This window comes from Ambystoma mexicanum, chromosome 12 (assembly GCF_040938575.1).
Source record: "Ambystoma mexicanum isolate Mex_15411 chromosome 12, UKY_AmexF1_1, whole genome shotgun sequence".
In the NCBI taxonomy this organism is placed as follows: domain Eukaryota; kingdom Metazoa; phylum Chordata; class Amphibia; order Caudata; family Ambystomatidae; genus Ambystoma; species Ambystoma mexicanum.
The window spans coordinates 196764460-196781399 of record NC_090936.1 but is presented as its reverse complement, the minus strand read 5'-3'; the positions used below and the strand labels follow the sequence as shown (position 1 = coordinate 196781399).

Here is a 16940-nt window from a genome sequence, read left to right as displayed (position 1 = left end):
TTCAAGAGATGAATCAGGGGTCTAGTGTAGCCTTCAATGAACTTTCTGCTGTAATTAGTCAGTCCAAGGAGGCTCCTTAGTTCCCGCACAGTTGTGGGGTCTTTCAGTTTCTGAAGTGCATCCACTTTCTTTTCCTGGGGACAGAGACCCTGAGGAGTAATCTCATGCCCCAAGAAATGAACACGGGTTCTACACCACTGTGCTTTCTGAAAGGAAAGTTTTGCTCCGGCGGCCCTCAACTGTGTCAGAACATAACAGATCTCCGCTATGTGTTCCTCCACAGATGAACTTTTGATGAGGACATCATCTACATAAGCCAGGTTACCCCTCACACCCAGGTCGGGCATGGCCTTATGTAGGAAAATGTTGAATTCATTGCCGGAGTTGAGGTATCCAAAGGGAGTCCGGGTCCAGGTGTACTGCTGGCCCCCAAAGGTAAAAGCCAGTTTGTATTGGTCCTCCCTACTGACCGGCACGGTCCAGTATCCATTGGTCAGGTCTATTGCTGTGAATACCTGTGACCCCTGAATCTTGGCCAGCCCTTGGTCAATGTAGGGCAGAGGCCATCGGGAAGTATGGACCCGTTTGTTGAGCTCCCTAAGGTCGGCGCAGAGTCTCCACTAGCCGGTTGGCTTCAATATTCCCAGCACCGGATTATTGAAAGTGCTGTGGACTGGACGGATTATTCCCCGGGACTCAAGGTTCTTAATTATTTCAGTAAGGGACTCCATGGATGCGAGAGGCAAGCGATATTGCTTCACAAACACTGGAGTCATTCCAGGGTCCGTGGGAATTGTTGTGGTGTGGATGTCGGTGCGACCACAGTCATATGAGTCTACCGCAAAGAGATCTTGGAAATCCAAGAAAACTTGTTTCAACTTTTGCTTCTGTTCCAGAGTCACACAGGCATCAGCTAGGTTGACTCTCTCTTCCACCATCTGCCTGAAGCCTGGAAAGACTTCTGGTTTGGCTATCTCAGCGGCCTCCTCCAGCTGGGTGGAGAAGTCCCTGGTCAGAGTGCTGATTTGGACTGGAGGCTTCAGTTTGGAAAGGCAGCCCTCATGGACCTGGAAAATCACCTCATCCCTCCTGAAGTTACAAGTCACATCTTCCTTACCATAAGGGCAAGAAGTGTACACCAGGAAGTTCCCCCCCATGCTGGGTGAAAATCCTGTCTGGTGTTGTATTGTCCTCACTGTCACTGTCAAAACAGTCCTTGGGGATTGGTCCTAACAGTTCATTTCCTAAATCAATGGAGAAATGTCGGTCATCAATCGCCATTCCAATAATAGTGCCTGCGGCTAGAGTAATACTCTTTGAGTCGCTGTTATCCACCTCTATTGGAATGGTGTCATGTTCTATGTTGACTAACGGTGTTGGGTTTACCCCTAACCCTTGCTGTTGGAGAGAAGCATTTAGATGGATATAAGCATCAGGGTTTTTCAATTTTTGTCCTCTTAACTTTCACTCCCAGGGAGAATTGTTGGGTCCTTTCTGGGATGGTGACTTCCTCTTTAATCTGAATTTCAACTGCATAAGGTAGCAATTGAGCTGACCTAAATGCTTTTTCTGGATCATCAAAGCCCAGGGGATTATCCGCTAATCGGGACCAAGCTTTGAAGTTTACTAGGTCCAAACTAATGGCAAAGCGATTGAGAATGTCACTGCCTAAGTAAAAGGCGGCAGTGACGTCTCGCACGACCCAACAATTATGGACTATGCTCTTGTTGCCAAGGGAGATTTTGAGCATACACCTGCTTGGCAGGAGAAGTTTGGAATTAGGTGCTTCCAGGTCCATTTCCCATTTGTCTATCAGTTTGAATGTGGGAATGGCTGGATCTTTTGGGAGTTGGCGGAACATGGCTTCGCTGATGAAGCTCTTACCGTTGTTCACACACACTCGAGCGAGAACAGAGTCCTTCCCATCATTTAACTGAACAGGGATGAACAACTGCTCTCCAATTTGCTGAATATCAGCCAGGCTCTGAGCTGATTTCACATCTTTTTGGACTATAGGAGTGGGAGTTTCTGATTGTGGATTAGTAAAGAATTTCAGGGTATTTCCTTCCAGTGTAGAATACCACCTTAAACTGGAAGGAAGGTTGATTTTCAGAAATAGAGAGGACCCCCCATCACCAGTCTGTTGTCCTACTGATATTACTGTCATGTCTGGAGTTTGGTTGTTCTGGAAGTGAAATTCTACTTGGTCAGATTTTTGTTCAACCATGTGGCAGGTGCGTTTAAACTAACATGGTTGACACTCTGTTTTAATTTTATTGGTCGGCTAGTCTGGGTCCAGAGGACCTTGTTTACATAATCTATTAGGGGTGACAACCTTCTCAGGAGGTCATTCCCTAGTAAACAAGGGGTGCCCTCTAGAGTCACTACTATGACCGGGTGTTTCACCTTGTGTCGCCCAATTTTAATGTCCAAGTCTGCAGTCCCCTCAACGGGAATTTCCTTCCCGTCAAAGTTCTGCAGTTGTCCAGGATGAGAGGTGAGAGGAATTCTGTAATTCTCCCCCCTTCCTGCATTTAGTTCCTCAAAGGCCCTTTTGGACAGAAGGGTAGCTTGGGATCCAGTGTCCACCAGTGCCAAAATTGTACCCTGCCCCTGTACTTGTACCGGGGCATAGTATCTTCCCTCCTTCTCCTCAAGGGGGCACAGATAATGCACATTTTTGGACAACTGGTGGGCTAACTTTCTGGTTTTGGACATTGCTAGCGAAGAGATTTGGGCAGAATTCTGTGGAGAGCCTTGGGAATCTGAAAGAAAAAGTTGGCAACTGGAGATCAGAGCCATTGTGGGTTCCCCTGGTTCCGGTTCTGGGCCGCCGCCCCCTTTTTTGGAGGCAGTCACCAGGATGGGTTTGAACCAGGGGATTTTGGTATTGTCGGTTCTGGGATGAGATGATGGACGGCGGTAGCTCAGTCTCCACATCTCCCCAGTCTGGATTGGAATCCCTTGGGACCTATTTTTCCTTGGGAGGAGTTCCCCCATCTTCTGAGGATCCCCCTCCCTCAAATTGGAAGACCTGTACCTCCTCCACAAAGTGGGTCTGTTTGGGTCCTTTGTTTCTCCTACCTCCTCTCTGCTCCTTGGGTGGCAGACTTTCAGGGGCAGGAGATTTTGTTTCCGGTTCCTGGTTTTCCAGGGGCTGTTTACAAGTTGGGAAGGAAGCTTCCTCCAAGGCTTTACACCCCCCTTCACCTTGTGCCTCCTCCCTGGGAACCGGTGGGTTATCGGGGTGCTGCCCCCGTCATTGTTCTGGAGCACCAGGTCCAGAGTTTGGGGCATTCTGCGGTGGCATGCTCATCTGAGGGTTCTGTTGAGCCCTCAGTATGTGACCCAGATCCCGTGCCATATTTTGGACCTGGCGCTCAAGTTGTGAAACCCGCTCATGCTGATACGGGGCTCTATTTTCTCCCCAGGGCTGATCCCGGGAAGGGTAGCTATCCCTTCTCTGGTAGTACCCCTGGTTGGGAAGATTTTGGTACCCCTCCACCCTTGGCCTCCCCTCTCCCGGATTAGGTTGTCTGGGCTCAGGGAATTGGGGAAAGAAGGATGGATGATTTTGGGGCTGGAAATTGGGCGGATACCCGGGGAAAAAGTTCTGCCCAGGATTTGGAGAATTTCTGCCCTCCTGGGGGAAGTTAGGAGGGAAGTTCCCCGGGTCAGGTGCTTGACTGGATCCCCCCATTGGGCTGGAGGAGTCCACACATAACCCAGGATTGGTCGGTTTCCCTTGTAGCGGGGACGTACGTAGTCAGGGGAGCGGGGGACCCCATTTGTGGGACTACCTCCTCGACTCCCTCTCTGTGACTGGCCCGAGGGCCTTCTGGGCTGTGAATTTTTTGGTGCAGGCAGGTTTTTAGGCCCCCCCATCTCCAAATCTAAAACGGGGGCAACCTTTACCTCTGCCACCATGGCAGCAGCAGGGGTGCTGTTGGTTTTGGGGTTTTTCGGCGCGTTATTTTTATTTTCGATAGGCTTCTGCACCTCATAGACCCGGGTAGCCTGTTCAATGACCCAGTCTAAAGATCTTTTCTCATGAAAATCTCTCACGAGCTGGGTCATTATGTATTTGGGTAAGGCATGGAAAAACGTATTGATAAATTCTCTGCTATCTGTGCGCACCCTTCTGGTGGTCTGCACAAAAGCACGTTTTAACTCTTGCACAAACTCTTGTGGGGCCTGATCCTCCCCACATTGCAAATTGTAGGCTGCCTTGCGAGCCTCTTGAGGATTTCTGTGAACAGAAAAATGTTTCAAGATGGCCACCTTATAGGTGGACCATCTTAAATGATTTTGGTCCTCCAGCCCTGCAAAGAAACTGGAGTATTCTGGGGAGAATGTCCATTTGACGTACTGGATGCAGCTACTACTGTCCTTCAAATGGAAAGTCTCCATCATTTGCTCATAGAGCTCCAAGTGTTCCCAAACGGAATACTTGGCGTTCTTATGATAAGGAGTGATGACACTCCTGATTGCCTTTATTTGTTTCAATGGGTCCTTAAGCAAGGCCCTTTTTGCCTTATTGGCCTTTTTGGTTCGGGTAAGCTTGGTCCATTCATCCTCTGACTCAGAAGCACTGCTCCCAGAGGTGCCCGTCTGATCTTCCAGGTTTTCCCGGATTCTGCGAGCCTGGGAATGGCTGGCAGAATGTGGGTTCTGGTCTCCTGTGTCCTGTGACACTCATAGGAGTCTTCAGATCCCTCCTTGCTACCAGGATTTGCTGGGTATCCCCCCCACTGACCTAACTGGGCAGAGGTTTTCAGGATGCCCTTAATGGGCCTACTCTCCTGGGGTTCCCCACTAAATTGCACTGTGCTTGGGTGCCCATAACTGGATACCCACCCATCCATTCCTGGGAGGTACTGGCCTATGAGCCCCATACTTCTAGCTGGATAGTAATCTGCCATCCCCGTGGCCCTGGGCTCATGTGCGCGAGGGGACATGGGGGTGGCAGAGTCCAGGGACTGGGAGAGATGAAGGCCTCTGGTACTAGGGCTCCTGAGGTTATGCTCAGGAGTTTCTCTTTCCCAGCGAACCTCATCTCTATCCGCCCCTGCTTCCTGTTGCAATGCAAGAGCCTGCGCTTTCAGTTCCTCAGTTAAGGCCTTACTAGACTCTATCAGTCTCTCCTGCATTGCTACCTGTTGCTGGAGCCTATAATTGTGCTGACAGAGAGCCTCATTTTCTCTCTGTGTCTCCTGATTGGTCCTGGAGTACTGGGCCAGTCTCTGCTGCAGGAGGGTTACCTCCTGAGCTGTGTCCCTATAGGCCTGCTCCTTTCTTGCCAGAGCATCCTCCACCCTCCTGGTGTGCTCTAACAAGTTCTGGTGTTCTTTTTGGAGATCACCCAGTCCCTGGAGGGCCAGGTGATTTTCTTCCATTTTCCTTTTTAAGTGGCAGACTTCCTGGCCTAAGGTATCCCTTTCCTGACTAAGAGCCTGCATCTGTGCCGCCAGGTCGTCCCTTTGCCTTTGGAAGGCACCAGCTTTCTGGCGCTCCTGATCAAACTCTGCCTGGGTATCCAGGTCTTTCAGAATCAATTTATTGCTTTCCTCTTTCTCTGTCTAATCGAATTTGCAGGGTGGCTACCTGCTCTGTGCATGCGCTGTTGAAGTCCAGTTGTTGCTCCAGCTTTTTCTGGCTCTGCAGAATGGAGTCCAAACCTTCTTGGTACTCCTTCTGCAAGGCCAGAAATCTGGTATCCTGGTCAGCCTTCTCCTGTTGCAGTCTATCCATGTCCTCTTTTATTTTAATGATATACTGCCTACTATCATTTTCTGACTCCTGGCTCCTCTGCAGCCTCTGCTCAGAAGAGTCCAGGTCAGATTGGGCCTTTTCTAACGCCAGCTTTTGCCTACTTGCCAGATCTTGGCCTTCAGCACATTTGTCCTGCATGGCTCCCATATATAGATACAAATATGCCGCTATCCTAACCATCTTGTCGTGTTCATCTTTAACTTTAGGAGCCATGTATAATTCACTCAGGGCCACATGTAATGGACCCTGATCTCTCCATATATCTGACCCTGTTTCAGTGACCTGTTGCGCGATTGCCTGCAGCCAGACCGTTTGGCCCTGATGAGTCCACTCACCTCTCACAAATAGCTTATGTAAGAAGTGCTCTCTGGCTATTTTCATATTTACCAAGGTCGTCATTCTGGAATTTGAGTTCCTTCCTGACTTACAGAAGTTTGTATTTTGTTTTCCATGCCAGTACTGCACAGTTTTATGGTAGGGCTTGTATGCATGGGTAAAAACATCCCACACCTGCTAATGTCCCCCTCTGCCTCTTGACTGGCTGCCTGGTTCCTTCAGATTCTTACAGGGCACCAGGCCCTCATCGACCAGTCTACCCCTGCACTTGGTCTACCCTGACCCCCTCCCCTCAACCTGCACTTGTCCTTCTGGGCCCCCACTCCCTGCACTTGCCTGGCCGGGCTGCACGCATTGAGCCCTTCCAGTCCTGTTCCTCGCACTTAGCACATGGACCTTCTCCCCCCCCCACTCTCTGCTCTCCCCTGGCCTCCCCAGGCATTCTCTTAGCCCATGGGCCCCTCCGCTCTTACCAGCACTTCCCCATCCCGTCTCCCCCGCACTTCTTGTTACTGCACTTGCATGATCTGAATGCCACAAGGCCTAGTAGGACGGTTTTTGTTTTTGTCATCCCTGCCCCAACCCCCCCCCCTGGCCTGGTTGCGCCTTGAAACACATTGCGTATAGATGCATTATAAATACCCAATAAATAAATAAATAAATAAATAAATAAATAAATAAATAAATAAATAAATAGCACACGTAGACAGCCTCCTCACTCAGTTTTGGGATCTGTTCTTGGGCATTAGGTGTGTAATCCCATGTGCAGCTTGAGGGTCGGAAATGAACCCGAGCTGACCCATAGCCTAGTTAGATAATGCCCTGATGAGGCTACTTTTGTGCCAACCATTCTGCCCATGCAGGGCTGCTTTCCTTGCCTATCTGACTGGAATCAGATCTGGTGGGGGTGGGGGGAAGCCGGTGCTGGTCATCGCATATAGGCAAACCAAATCTGGCAGTAGTGCACTGTGCTGGATTTTAACAAGCTACTCTCTGGAGTCCACTGTGGCAGGGGGAGAATCGATTAGAGGAATGATGGAAACCAGTGGGAATAATAGGGGAGCATTATGGGTAACAAGAAGCCCATTCGCTGATAAAAGTTGGATGATTCAGAGCCAGCTTCGTGCTTCCTGTGAATTTCTAGCAAACACCTGCCTTCCTTACCATGTGATGAAGGTCAGTCAACAAGCACTGGAACCATCAAGACGACACCACTAAAGTCAGGGGTCACTCGCAGCCCCGTTCACACATTAAGAGAGAGGTAAGGAAAGCACAAGGCCTCTTCTATGAGCAGTAATCCCCAATGCACCCATTTTGGGTGTAATTCCGAATGATGTCCTATTTCCTGCTGGAGGTGCCGCATAATGTTATACCACATGTGGTAAGCATGCAGTAACTTTAGCGGTCAACATGATTGTGAGTCATTCGGTCCATAACGTTCTTCCCCATTTTGGAGTGCCATACAACTCAATTGCGATTTGTTTTGTTACCACATGTGATAGTTACCACTTTTACTGATGTTGTGCCGCAGGGACGTCATTTGGGGGTCTGTAGACAGGCCCTTAATAATCTCATTTTCTTTGATTTTGGACTCATTTGACCAATAGATTTTCGTTTTTTTGGGAGGCATCTTGAAAGAGCAAATCACAGAAATGACACACAATGAAAATGTATCCGGAGCGGTGTGGTGCGTTGTGCACCTATTTCGGAAACTGTGGGTCCTAGGGCTGCGGAACGTGGTTTTCGAGGGGGTCCTTCGAGTTTTTTTCCTTGCATCGAAAGGCTTCAAAATGAGCGTTATCCGGTCCTTCTATTTTTTGCTAGTTCTATATGATAATAGCACGTGTCCAGGTAAGGTCCACTTCGGATGATCAATTCGAATCTAAGCACCATTTTATGAATGAATGGAAATACAATGGGGCTTACATTGAAATTGACAGTCTAATGGTGACCTTACCCGGGACATTTGGAATCGTGGCTCTTTCATAGAGTGATGTTTATACTCAGCAGTGACACAATCAGCGAAAGGTCTAGTAACATTATCATGGAGCGGGAGCCATCCACTGCCAAGCCGAGCAGGCCCCCCCTGACATGGTGCTGATTGTGTACAGTGGCGAGAAGCAAAATCCGATTGTCATGGATATTGTGTTTTTTTTTAAAAAAAAAGTATTCATTTGTTAATGCACATTAACATTGATATAATTTTTATACCATTCCATCTACATTACTTTTGCCTTACGATGCAAGTTCTTATGTCTTAAGGCCTATTCTCTTTATACTATATTTTTTATATTCACTGGCATATATGCTCCATACACTGTACACATCTATGTAACAGGGCAGGGTTTAAATCTTGATCAGAATAATTCCTTTCTTCACATTTTCTGCAGAGACGATTAATAGTCACTAGAGGGGGCCATTTCATACTTAATGGAACATTCAACTCTGTGCCTGCAATGTATTCTGAAATGTTCGTGATTTCTGAGCGGGTAGCAACATCAAAAAGGTCATACAAGAATGGAGGCAAGTAGGATACGAACTAGACAGCAATATTGTTGCATGTTTTGCATTCGTCACCAATTCAAATGAGTTGTAAATAGCTCCGTAAAAATGGATTAAATGTTTCCACTTTGAATACAGTGATCCTTTGGTTTGAAATATCTCAATAAACCACGTGTGACCTGGTATTTTAATTAGTGTGTTTGTAGTTGTGTGTTTTGTGCTTCGCTGTGCATAGAAGCAGACAATTCTTACCAACTTAGTGCACATCTGTGTTTCCTTTCTTCCAAAGCAGAAACATGTAGCCATGCAATAGGAACAGGTTGATTTCTGAAACAGTGCAAGAATCTTATAGAAAATGCATCATCCCAAAAAAAGCAATATTATTTAATTCAACCTATCCTCTTTGTTCATCAGTCGTCTACACACTAGGAACGTTCTCCCCATGACGCGTTCCCTGCTGTTAGCCACCATTGTTCAGGGGGCGCCGCAAACAGCAGGATCCTCCTTTGTTCATTGGAGACTGCACTTAGGAAGTGGGGTACACAACGGCAAAGATTGCATGAAGTTAGAACCTTAGTGGAACATTACAGATTACCTCCCTGGTGTCAGAGAATAGAAGTATATCATAGAAGTAGCAGCATTGTGTGAAAATTCATTATTCTAGCTGGGCCAATGAAGCACAGTCGCCGAGTGCCATTAAGATAATGCTGTAAAGACACGAAACAGCACAACTTGTATTTTTAGAATTATGTGCGAACAATTAAAGGCGACAAACACAAAGGTTTAACATAAGCACTGGACCAGGTTTAATGGTGCTAAAAAGGAACACGTCTTTTGAGTATTCTTCTCGAAAAGCACGGGTCTCCCCTTACTTTCCTTCTCCAATGTGTCAAAAAATCAAGGATTTACAGCAGCGTTGGGCAATGGCACAACCTCCTTGACACACGCTGCTGTAAATCAGGCCCAATCGCTGTTTAGTTTCCTCTTGACCATTAAGCAATTAGTGTATGTAAAATGCCATGCATAATTCTACCCACCGGTATCTTTGAATATTTCTTTCGACCAGAAGTATGGTTAGAAGATGTTTAACCACTAAAACAGCACTCATGTCCTTGTTGCACAGCATAGTGCACAGTACACTGTAGTATGGGGTACACACTTGTGTCAATATCTAGTACAACAAGTTATGCAATTGTAAAAGCGCAGTCACTACTAAACATTGATTAAAAGATGTCCATGTTAAAACAGGGTTTTCCATAATTTCATAGCTGTTTCATCACTGCCACTTCTGAATACTGATGCTGTATCAGAAAAGCAGGCAGTGGATTGCCTGCCTTATAGGCGTTTGTGGGGGTTTGACTTTTCATAATCAACTTACTTTGCATGACGATTACAATCATGCATCAGAAAATAAAAAAAACAAAAACAAATCCTGAATCTGAGGAAGTGGGTCCATCGCTTAGGCCCAGGGTCACAAGATCTGAGGGGATCTGTCGAAATATGCAGTGATCTTTGTGCGACCCGCAGGTCTACGTCGAAATCATGCCAGGGCGTGCGTGGAAGGTGAATGGAGGGTCTGACACAGATCAAGAAGTGCTTTCAGAACACGTGATGGCACCGGCACCGTGCCTGATGTCTTGGCCTGTGCCCCATACAAACTCATGTCAGCGGTTCTTCAGGGTATTTTGATGCAATCCCACTGCTTCACACTAAGTCCAGAGAAAGTGATACAGCGAAAGGAGTAAAACTCGACCAACCTTATGTGGCGCATCATGAACTTTCATTCACTATCACGGCTACTTGTTGTTTTGGAAGGAAATAAGGTGCCTGACATTCCAGTGCCAAATATGTAGCGGGTTTGGATCATTATGCTAGAACCTGCGTGGATTTCCCTCAGCTCTGCTGCGCTATACAAGTTACCACCCCCATGTTTGCTTCCTCAGGGCACGGATCAAGGAAGACGATTCTGAATGCTTGCCGGCCGAGGTGGCCACGCTCACGAAGTGTGGGCAAGCATGTCACCTAACCAACGTCAGTTGTGCTACCAGCAGTTGCTGAGCAGCAAGCAATCTTTGGTGGTGGCCAGAGGTGGTGGTTGGCCAGCAGAAGGGGGCAGAAGTCTCCTGCACTCCTGGGGTCAGGCGAATAGCTTGTGTTTCTCTAGAGGGAGGTGGTGGGCAGGGCCTGTTGTGGAGGGTAGCTTGGACTGCAAATACCTGTTGGGGGATGAATGATTGTTCTGCTACTATGTGTGTTGCACCAGTGCCGTGCAACACAAGCTTGCATTGCTACTGCCTGAGTTGGGCAGGTTGAGTAATGGAAGCTTTTGAGTAAAGGAAGCTTCTCCAGCATGGGGTCTGGCATGGATTCACATGCTCATGAATATTCCCCGTCGTCAGGCTGGGAATCCTCGGTAAAGCAAAAACCAGTATCAGTTTCGTTTCTGATCTGTCTTTCGTAGTAGTAACCAATCACTGATCTCTGCGTCATACTGACCACAGCCAATGACTGCCCTCTACCTAAGCCCCGCCTCTGGCAGCCATCTTCAAATTTTTACCGCACGTTCAAGTGTTGGGATCCTCGTGCTATTGCTCTCGAGCTTTAGTGCTATTTTTTCACGTTTTTTTCTCAAAACTTCGATTTTTTTTGGTCAAAAAGAGCCTCAAGCTCCACCGATTCTTCATCCGATCAATGGGGACCCGTGTCGGATTCGTCTACGCCCCTCAAGGATGAAGATTTCGTCGAGCTACGCTGTTGGAGGACTCCAGAAGTTTCTCAGGCCCATCTCGGACATGGCCCAGGAGAAGGGAAGCTCGACGCCCGGAAAGCTATCCAGGGTCTGCCCTGGATGCCAGCTTCAGAATGTCTTTAAGGAGGACGAACACTCCTTTTGTCTTTACTGCCTACATGAGGACAAGACGCACGTGCAGAAGGACTGTGCGTTTTGCGGCAATATGTCGGAGCGGACCATGAAGGACCGCCATCAACGTCTCACCAACTAGCTGGAAGGGAAGAGCCCGTCAGGCGAGAAGAAGAGGAAGAAATTCGAGCGGTCTTCTAAGACCTTTGAGGATGCCCCGGCGACGGGGGTCCAACACAAGGCCAAGCACCGCGAGTCCGCTGGCACCGGGAGCGCCGAACGGTCGGGCTCTACGGGCGCCAGGCAGGGTGCATCCTCCCCGGCACCATCAACCACGAGCCAACGCTCTGGATTGGGGAGGGGGAAGGCCAAGCACCCGGCAAAGCTCCTGGAGAGGCCCCGGTCGAGCTCGAAGGCCCCATCGGAGCGAGAGCGAGGCAGTGTCCCCCCCCCAAGGAGAAGGCGGTGAGCGCACCTAAGGTGGTGAAAGCCTTAATCCATCCGGCCAAGGCCTCTATCGAGACAGTCGCGGCGGCCCTGGCTCAGCCTGTGGAGGCTACACCAGTGGTGGCGACCTCGGGGCTCAGAGTCTCCCTGCCACCGCGGAGGGAGTCCTCTTTTATGCCCATCGACAGGACCCCCGTGAAACCTCCGACGGAGAATATTTGGGATGAGGGCCTCGCCCTCCTCAAGTACCCATCCACGACGCCGGCTAGAAGGGATCGGTACGAGAAGAAGTACCGGGTCCCGGACGCGGCCCCCTTGTGCCTTCCGGGCACAGCCGACCCCGGACTCCGTCGTCTCCGCGGCGGCCAGGAAGAAAGCGGGGGGGTGCGGCCTCCACGTCGACTTCCCCGCCGGACGGCGAGGGAAAGAAATTGGATACGATGGGACGCAGGGTCATCTCGTCTGCAGCGACGACGATTAAGGCGGCCAACGCCTTGGCTATCGTAGCCCGCTACGACAGGGAGCTGTGGTACAAACTGGCCCCCCTGCTGGACTTCCTACCAGACGACAAGAGGGCGGATACCCTAGAGATCTTGCAGGAAGGTGAGGTGGCGTCGGACCACGCCATTACGATTGCGACGGACATCGCCGACACTGGATTTCGCCAGTTGGGCAACGGCGTGTGCCTTAGGCGGCGTGGATGGCTCAAGGCTACTGACTTCCGTCAAGACGTGCAGACCAGAGTCTTGGACATGCCGTTCGATGGAAACAACCTGTTTGGGAAAACAGTGGACGATTCCCTTCAAGCCATCAAAGCAGACACCGAGACGGCCCGGGCTCTTGGGGTTCTCCAGCAACGGCGGCCGCCCTTTCGGAGCGGCGGAGGCAAGGGTGCCTTCAAAGGTTCCGGCGGCAGATTTTCCACCTACCGTCAAGCGGCCCGTTCATCGTCGCAGGAAGCTTACAAGCTTACAGGGGACGAGGCAAGTCAGGCGGATCCCGCCATCGTCGCCAAGGAGGTCAAGGCGGCAAAGCCTCGTCGAAGCAGGACTGAACCGGCCGTGGGGTCGGGCCCCCACCGAAGCACCCCGGTGGGAGGCCGGCTGGCGAGCTTCGTCAGTGTGTGGGAGTCCAGCTCCACCGACCGTTGGGTGCTGGACACCCTACCCCAGGGTCACGCGCTCGAGTTTCAAAGAAGGTGCCCGCGCGTCCCCCCTGTGGCCAGGAAAGAACTTCACGTCCCTCAACTTCTCTTGGAGGTAAAGGCGATGCTCAGGAAGGGCGCCATCGAGCTCGTCCCAAAGAGGCTTCGGGGCTCCGGAATTTACTCAAGATACTTCCTCGTGAAGAAGAAGACGGGAGGATAGCGTCCCATCCTGGACCTACGACGACTGAACAAATTCATCAAGGCACAGAAGTTCCGGATGGTCACCCTCCAACACGTCCTGGGTCAGCTGGAGGAGGGCGATTTTCTGTCGTCGTTGGATTTGGAGGATGCCTACTTCCATATTCCCATCCTAAAGGGACACCGAAAGTTTCTCAGGTTCGTGGTCCAAGGGCGTCACTATCAGTTCAGAGCCCTTCCCTTCGGACTAAGGTCGGCACCCAGGGTGTTCAACAAGTGCCTCGCACCGGTGGCGGCGCAGCTGCGCCGAGAGGGGATCCACGTCTACCCCTAACTGGACGACTGGACGACTGGCTCATCCGAGCGAAGACGAAGGAGCTCGCCGTGGAGCACACGGCAAGGACCGTCCAACTTCTCACGGACCTGGGATTCTCCATAAACTACGCCAAGTCCCACCTGGTGCCCGCGCAAGACGCACTGTTTTCTGGGAGCGAAGCTCGACAGTGTCGCTCCTGGCCTATCCGTCGGAGGAAAGGACGGGTGCCATTCTGGGCAAGGTGCAGCGGATGCTGGTTGCGGACGCGGCCAGAGTGAGGTCCAGAGTGAGGTCCATCAAGTCCCTCCTCGGAATGATGTCTTCTTGCATTTACCTCATCCCCCTGTGCAGGCTCCGGATGCGCCCGTTGCAGGAGTTCCTGGACGCGCGCTGGATCCAGACTACGGGCAGCTTCGAGGAGAGGATCACACTCGACGAGAGTTTCCGACGAGCGATCCGGTGCTGGGGCACCCGCGCGCATCTGACGGCGGGCATAGACTTCCAGACCCCCGGCCACCAGGAGACAGTGACCACGGATGCCTCCCTGGAAGGGTGGGGAGCGCACACCGAAAATCTGCACGCGAGAGGCCTTTGGCTCCCGACGGAGAAGTCCCTCCATATCAACGTCCTGGAGCTCCGTGCAGTGTTTTGGGCCCTCAGGTCCTTCCTTCCGTCCCTCAAGGGCAAGGTGGTGAGGATCTTCACCGACAACACCACCACCATGTTCGACATCAGGAAACAGGGCGGAACCAGGTCCCCAGCCCTGTCCAGGGAGGCGCAGGATCTGTGGCATTGGGCCGTCGCCCAAGGGATGTTTCTGGTGCCGTTTCATCTGGCATGGTTAAAAAACACCATCGCCGACTCACTCAGCAGGGAGCTGCGCTCGTGCCATGAGTGGGAACTACGGCAGGATCTAGTGGACTGCCTCTTCCGACGGTGGGGCACACCCCAGATCGATCTGTTCGCGACGGCGACGAACTCCAAGTGCCGGAGGTTCGCCAGCAGGTTTCCCCAGCCGACGAGCATGGGCGATGCTTTCTCGTTCCCCTGGGAGGGCCTGTTTCTATACGCATTCCCTCCATTGCCATTGCTGATCCGGCTCATCAACCAGCTCAAGAGGTCACGGGAAAACCCTGGAGGTAAATCTTCCTATACAATGCAGGAAAATTGGCAGAATTGGTGCGATTACCGCAGCAGTAATGCCGCAAAAAAATCCTCATTGGGTCCAATGGACCCAAAATAAATGGGGGAATTACACCTCTACCACCACTTGTAATCTGGTGGAAATTCCAGCTGACCAAGTGGTGGTAACAGTAATTAGATTTTTTTTTTGTTGGCATGTTTACATACGAATTACTATTTAACTCTTGAGGCCAATTGAGCTTTTTTTTAAATTCAGTTTAGTATGTTTGTCTGCCTTTTTTATTTTGACACATGCCTTTTAAAGAAAAGGGTTTGCACCTGCTATACAAAGGAGAAATGAATGACAATATTTCTATACAATCAAATGTCAGTTTAACGGTTTGGAAACATTTTAATGTTATTTATTTTGGAGTGCAGTGATTCACATAGAAAGGACCAAACTATTAGATATTGCTTTCTAATTCACACTTGGCTATCAAGTGATCCTGTTGTGATCTCTACATTTGTGATACTTGAGAAAACAATCAAAAAGTATTCCAAAAAATCTGCAGTGATATAAAAAGTGAATGACTTACATATTATAGGAATAAAGAGTCTTTGCACAAGTTACAGAGGCATGTACATTTAACATTATTTCATTTTATTTCCGGACAGGGAGACCAACAAACACCTGAGAGACGAGAGGGACAGCTGCTTACAGGTATTTGAGGTCGCATATCACAGATGTCCGCATGTCTGTCTCGTTCATTAACCCGAAAGAAGTCAAGAAATTCTGTTTTTCATCCCCTTAATTTGCCGGGTCTGTATTATTTAAGTATAAGTACTATGGTCCCCAGCAGTCTCTGCTGCATCCCCTCCTTTTACCAGGGGAAGAAGCTGTACAATAAGCATGTTTAACAACTTAAACTTCAAGAGGTGCACAATAGTGTTCCAATAAGTCAGTGGCACAATTACATTCAGGAATCTAAATCTCACCTTCGTAGGGACCGGCCAATGGCTGTCAGTCAATTATCACTTTGGGGCTCATTCCAAGTATGGCGGTGAAGGAAAAAATTGGTGGTGACGAAATTATACGAGTATGGCTCTGGAGTGGGGGATTTACCTCCAGCATCATCCTGGAGGGAAATCCTCCCGCTTTCTGCCGGAAATCAGCAAAATCAGTAGAATTACTGCAGCGGTAATTCCGCCAGTGAAAATGCAGCCAAAAATGCCCTTTAGAGTCCAATGGACTAAACAAATTGGGGATTAACTCCACCACCAGCACATATAATGCAGTGATAATTCTGCCGTACGAAGTGTGCTAACGGTAATTCAGGCATACGTAAAGTGTCCCTGATTCCTGCCCTTAAGAAGTCGATGATCCGCACACACAGGGCTGCTCTTGTGTTTCTCCTGAGTGCCGAATCAGTTTACACCGCTTGGGCTCTTTTGACGTTCCTGAAAAGAGCGATGTATTTTAGAAATCGTATTTTGAAACAGCAAGGTGGTGAGGGCCCCTAAGAAATCCCTGTAGCACTTGTAATGGGTTAAAGCATTTTGTATTGTCTTTTAAATGAATCATTACTAAAATATCTTTTAATGTAGTTCATGACGAGGCAACCGTCCGATTGCCAAATGTATTTGTATGCTGCCCTAGGCAATGTTTTTTAAACTTTATTTTTCATGGAAGTGTAATTTTAAGATTTTGCAATATGAACCAGTGTAATAATTGTGTCTATATGTCGTTTAATGGCTGTTTTATACAACCGAATAAACTTGTTTGACTTGACTTGTAATTCCATTGGGTGCTAATCCAGTGGATTTTCTGCTGGAATACTACACAATTTGTAATGAGGCACTAAGATTGATGAAGAATCCCCTGCTCACACCAGCATCACTTTTTGCACTATATATAATGCTTGACTGATTGTGTCACAGGGTTGCGCCTTTGATCAAAATGTATACTAAGATAGGATGTCAGTTTTCACAGACTTTTATTAAGGATGTTTTCAAGGTTTGGTAACTTAAAGTAAAAAATGGGATCTGTGAGGGGTCAGAAATGTGAGATGGACACAAACGTATAGTTTTCTCAAAGGTTTCGATTTGTAGGAAATATAAAGGGGTAAGATAAACACCCATCGTTCCCTAAACTAAAGAGCATGGCCCTGACTGGCAAACTAAAACTAAAGAAAAGTTACCTAGTGTCCAAAAACTATCTGACCCTCACACAAATATACACA

At 49.1% G+C, this 16940-nt stretch overlaps 1 protein-coding gene across 1 annotated transcript in view; it reads left to right on the top strand.

Annotated features, from left to right (window-relative positions):
• Nucleotides 1-16940, top strand: part of CRACR2A (calcium release activated channel regulator 2A) — a 957312-nt gene that overhangs the window by 746207 nt on the left and 194165 nt on the right. The window contains exon 10 of the mRNA XM_069628295.1: nt 15376-15421. Within this exon, the coding sequence (XP_069484396.1) occupies nt 15376-15421 (46 nt within the window). The remainder of the gene's footprint in view (nt 1-15375; nt 15422-16940) is intronic.